The following is a 4,876-nucleotide window of genomic DNA, read 5'->3' as shown; positions in this document are numbered from 1 at the left end:
ATTCATGTCATCATTCGAGGGCGTGACGGTAGAGTTGATATATGGCAATGTAAAGGTGAGGCTGGATAGCTGAGTAGAGATATGTGATAGAAGTTCAACAGTTATTTGTGTGTTGTCTTGCTGAAGTAATGAATACGCTGGAACAACAAATGTGGTGACCACTGCAGAAAAGAGACCATCCTGTAGTCAAGGTAAGATGTCAGATTGAAGATCCCTGGGCACTAGAGTCATACCAAGACCAGTAGCGTATCAACATCCTCTGCATAGTCTTCCATGTCTTCATCGTCATACGCCTTCATGTGGTCCTTGACATATGGCCATCCTTCAGCGGGGGCCTGTTCGAGCTTCACCCTGACCGTCTGCAAAGCTTCAACGTCAACATTCATTCAAAGGCAAAGGATGCTCATGAGCTTACCTTCCTAGTCATATCTCGTACATTCGCCTGTACTGGCCCTCAATGTAGGAATGTAACTACTATATTGTCAGACTACGGGCCTACGACGAGGCAGGAGAAGAAGTAAAACGACGGATAGAGCAGACTCCGCGTGCTGGATACGCCCAGATGCATGGAAGCGCGAAGGACTAATCAATGCAGCGCCCTAGGACGTGACCTGGTGGAAGCGGGAAGCATGGAACGCCGGCCGAAGAGTCCCCTCTCAGCACGAGGTCAATGCGAACGCCTGTAGCAAAATTCGCCATGCAATGACGAAATTTCCAACAATCTCCCGGTTGGGATGAAGGGACGACTGGTATTGTGATTAAAACTACATTTTAGTGCCTAGGCGCGAAACCGAGAGAAGTGGTCCTTGTTACGTAACTTGTTTGACTAGCTTTGCCGGGTTTACCAAGGGAAAACCTGCACTCACCACCCTGTGCAACCGTCGAAAATAAAACGAGAGGAATTCGGCAGGGAGCAAATATATTCCAAGGCCATCTTCCTGCCAGTCTTCTCCGGGTGCTCATTTGATTACGTCGTTTCTTCTTCTCGCAATGTCGACGGTACCCGGGCAGGACGCAAAGGACAAGGTAGTCGAGAGTTTCAGTCCTTTAGTCGATGCATTTTGAGTCTCTACATCCTAGGGCAACGCAGCCTTCAAAAGTGGGGATTTTCCCGCAGCCATCGGTCACTATACCGCCGCCATCCTCGCCGACCCCAAGAACCCGACGTACCGCTCAACCGTGCGGCTGCTTACATCAAACTAGGCAAGTATGTAGCTGGGCTCGTGGAGTTGAGGTTGATGAGGCTCAACAGGTGGTGTCATAGGAACGAGGATGCAGAACGTGATTGCGATGTGACAATCAGGCTCGACCAGAGGAACGTGAAAGCGCGGTTCAGGAGAGGGCAGGCACGGATTGGGCTTGACAAACTGGAGGGTGCGAGAGATGGTGCGTGTTCTGAGCTGCTATTCGAGGCGTAGAGTTGCTCAGCTGCGCTCAAAGATTTCAAGCGAACCTTACAGCTCGACTCTACGAATGAAGCCGCGAAACAGGAGCTCGCGAAAGTCGAAGCGCTGCTGCAGTACCGCTCTGCGAATGCAGGAAAGGTGAGTCCAAGAGATATGTGTTTGATTCTTATGTCCTTGACTTCTGCATAGAAGCGTACGCCAATTGACGTTACTGTCCCTCCTTCTGCCTCAAGAGCATCCAGTAATGGTTCCGTGCCAAGGCGCCGTCGGGTACCTATCAACATTGTTGACACGCCTTCGCTATCTACATCGTCACCCGTCCCTGCAAAATCTCAAGCCGAGACAGCATCTGAACCAAAGAAACTCTCGAATATTGCTTCGGTTTCAACTGTAGATGATTTCATGAAACCAGTGTCGACACGAACCCTCACTCCATCTACATCTGCCGCTCCCGCTGCGACGTTGGCGCCTTCCTCTAAATCAGCCTCCTTCAAAGATCTCAAGCAAGCCCGAGAAGCGAATAAGTCTTCTCCAGGCCCAGCCCCTTCCACTAGCGCTGCAGCGCCGACAAGTCCACAGCCCGCATCACCACCAGCTGCTGTGGCTCCGCCGAGAGCAGGCGCAGGGGGAGGCATATTCCGGTCAAACGGCAAGCATACAATATTCGGCTCGAGTACACAAGGGGCAGATGTTCCGAAGAGCGAATCCTCGGCCCCTCCGAAACCTGCGTCGGCGGCCAGCGGCCAGGGACCTATGTCGCTCTTCACATTCAATCGTACTTGGGCTAACATCGACTCGCCGGAGAGCAAATGGAGCTTCCTAATCGTGCGCCCTCTGGCTTATTCAGCGAGGTCTTCTTGTATGCTAATCACTGATGATCTTCCCCCAGGATAACGTCCCCCCAGCCTCGCTTCCGGCGATGTTCAAGACGTCACTGGAGGCGCCGCTTCTGGTCTCTGTACTCGGGACTTTCAAGTTTATCCTCGCAGAGCACGACGATAATAGCTCGGCGAGAGATTCTGTGAAAGCGTACCTCTTGAGTTTCGCGCGCGTACCACGGTTCAGCACCATTATGATGTTCATGAGCAAATACGAGAGAACGCTCGTCAAGGAGGTATGGGATGGTATAACCAGGACAGATGATCAGGTTGAAGTTGGTGTTAGAAAGGTGTGGGGTGTGCTGTAGATTGTCTGTCATTGCGTCATCTTAACATTCCGCACTCTGGCACTCTTGTGTGTGATGCCAGGAAGGAGGGTACTCAATGAACTTAAGTAGTGTCTCTGTCAAACTACGGGGCGGAGAGGTGGAAGGGACCGACCTGCTACCGCAGCGGGACTCAGGAAGCGACCCGCGCAACCTTGGGGGACGTGACGAAGCGCTTCATCAGAGCCTTGCGAGCTTCTTCTTATACATAGCGAGGCCGACTTTCAGAATTTACTTGCTAAAAGAGCTGGTTGGGGGGGGGGGGGCATGGCTGCTCGGAGGGATTCCGGTTTTACGTATTGTGATAATGTAGTTGAGCTGGACGTCGGACATTTGCTCGCGCCATCACCTTGAAGGCCGCCGCCGATCATACTCGACACCCTTTTAGACGGCGAGTGTCCACAGCGAACAGTTTATATAGAACACGCATTCCATGCGACAAAGACGAAGGTATGACATAATATACTCGGAGACATAACAGGACATGATGCAAAACATAAAGCTATCCGCTTACTCCGCTTAAGTAGCTATGAGTGACCCTGTCTGACCGGAAGGCGTTCAACAATAATGTCTTGAACGTCCAGAATTCGACAGATCCTGTTGTACTGTAGAGGAATCGTTTTCATGATGATGGCGACGGATGCTGTCCCGTCAGGATGCTTATCCGGATTCGCTTCGACCTCCCGGTAGGCACTGAGCAACGCCACCCTGATATCTCCCAGTGCCGTCGCGACGAGGGTGAGATCATCATGAAGACAGTTGAAGAGGGCTTCCACCAAGGGATCCACCTCGTCCGTTGCTGGCTGGAAAAACATCGAGGACCGCTCCTTGTAGTTATAGAATAGGCCGCGAGCAAGCTCGCGCTGCTTCTCGAGCTTGTCGGATGGCTGGTGGGGTTGGTTCCCTTTCGGCTTCACTACTCTGTCGATGACCATGTACAGAGAGACCCAGAAAAGTGACTCCCAATCGTTCAACGGGTGATACCGGAAAGGGAGGGAGGGCCTGATTCGCCTGATTCGAGTCCCAAAAATCGATGAGTCTGCGTACGCGAAATTCACAAGCGACTCGCCCGCTCTGCCGCCTCTGAGAGACACGATTTCCGGTTGTCTCGCGCCACTTGTGCCCAGAAACAAGTATCGATGGACGTCAACCTCCAACGACATGAAATACTCTGTACCCTAATACTTGTGTAAGCGTCTACAACAGGAGACTTCAGCAACAGGACGTACCGTGCGCATCTGATGACTAGTATGCTCCTCGGTATCCCAGCGTTTGGCGTACTCGAAGTCCGTCAACAACCCGCGCCCTTCGTATACCAGAATATTGCCGGTGCTAATGTCACGGTGCACCCAGCCCATGCTATTAATGATAAGTAGACCTACACTCTGGCGTCAATATAGATCATGCCATCCCAGAGAAACGTGAACTTACACAGCATCGCGCCATTGATAGCACGGAACGCGACACCGAGAGACTTCTCTTCGTGTAAGGCATGGCCAAACTCTTTGAACACGATGCGATAATGCGTCTTGGGGTCCAGTTGGACTATCCTTCGAGGAAATCGGTCAATGTACGACGACCGACTGAGGTGCGAACTTGGAGTCTTTCTCGTCGGCTCGCGAGATGGAGTGAGACCAGAGATCAGGTCAATAGACACCGTGAGCCCGTCGCCTTTGAGAAAATGAGCCCGAAGCAACGGGGTGGCGTCGGAGGAATTCGCGATCAGGACATCTCCGTGGACGCGGACAGTTGGGAGGTGTTCCTGCAGTAACTTCTGCTCTTCCGCGTCCCTTTCGGCGACGGCGACCCGGAGACTGTGATTGATGACTCCTTCTCGCTGAAGATCGGTATCGACCCAGTAGTCCTTGATGACTACCAGGGGAGACTTGCTGCCGTCAGTGGTCTGAAGGCAAGCAGACCAAACCCGCGTCCCACGCCCATATATACCGTCCGCCGCCATGTGCGAGAGAAGCTTCTCGGTCCTGTAGACGGCCTCCTTAATTCGACCATCATCTAGACGGCTGTGAACGGTGATGTCGTACTGGCAGCCGATCTGCGGATCGCACTCGTCGGGCGGAACACGAACGATGGTGGGATCCCATCCAAGGGACATCTCGTCAGCATACATCACTGTCAGGAAGAACGCGACGAGAGATTCGGGTTCCTAGAATACTTGTTAGTATCGCATGGTCGCGGGAAGATGTATTTACGCCACCTTGAAAAAGTCAAACTGAAGACTGGCAATTATTTGAGTACGGTCGCAGTA

The 4,876-nt window shown here is 52.4% G+C and overlaps 2 protein-coding genes across 2 annotated transcripts in view; one reads left to right on the top strand and one right to left on the bottom strand.

The window, feature by feature from the left end:
* Positions 1–850: 850 nt before the first annotated feature.
* Positions 851–2,695, top strand: PHACADRAFT_204723 (uncharacterized protein). Its single transcript, XM_007390900.1, has 7 exons — positions 851–1,026; positions 1,081–1,179; positions 1,204–1,211; positions 1,265–1,386; positions 1,441–1,544; positions 1,596–2,231; positions 2,296–2,695. Exons 1-7 carry the CDS (start codon positions 991–993, stop codon positions 2,590–2,592), a joined length of 1,302 nt encoding a protein of 433 aa, XP_007390962.1. The 5' UTR covers positions 851–990; the 3' UTR covers positions 2,593–2,695.
* A 1,714-nt stretch (positions 2,696–4,409) lies between these two features.
* PHACADRAFT_204721 (uncharacterized protein) overlaps positions 4,410–4,876 on the bottom strand; it is a gene marked incomplete at its 3' end in the record, with an annotated part of 1,785 nt that continues 1,318 nt past the window's right edge. Inside the window, exons 3-4 of the mRNA XM_007390899.1 lie at positions 4,826–4,866; positions 4,410–4,774 (exon numbers count right to left, since the gene is read on the bottom strand). Of these exons, the coding sequence (XP_007390961.1) occupies positions 4,412–4,774; positions 4,826–4,866 (404 nt within the window). The remainder of the gene's footprint in view (positions 4,775–4,825; positions 4,867–4,876) is intronic.

The sequence above is a fragment of the Phanerochaete carnosa genome, assembly GCF_000300595.1.
Source record: "Phanerochaete carnosa HHB-10118-sp unplaced genomic scaffold PHACAscaffold_1, whole genome shotgun sequence".
Classification (NCBI taxonomy): domain Eukaryota; kingdom Fungi; phylum Basidiomycota; class Agaricomycetes; order Polyporales; family Phanerochaetaceae; genus Phanerochaete; species Phanerochaete carnosa.
Note: the sequence above shows the minus strand (reverse complement) of the source record. Positions and strands in the feature narration are given on the sequence as shown.

What these genes read in the sequence shown, in the direction of transcription:
- PHACADRAFT_204723 (XM_007390900.1), top strand. Translation starts at nt 991, where the DNA reads ATGTCGACGGTACCCGGGCAGGACGCAAAGGACAAG. An exon ending in GGCAGGACGCAAAGGACAAG is followed by an intron (nt 1,027 to 1,080) that starts GTAGTCGAGAGT and finishes TCTACATCCTAG; the next exon opens with GGCAACGCAGCCTTCAAAAG. An exon ending in GCAAATGGAGCTTCCTAATC is followed by an intron (nt 2,232 to 2,295) that starts GTGCGCCCTCTG and finishes ATCTTCCCCCAG; the next exon opens with GATAACGTCCCCCCAGCCTC.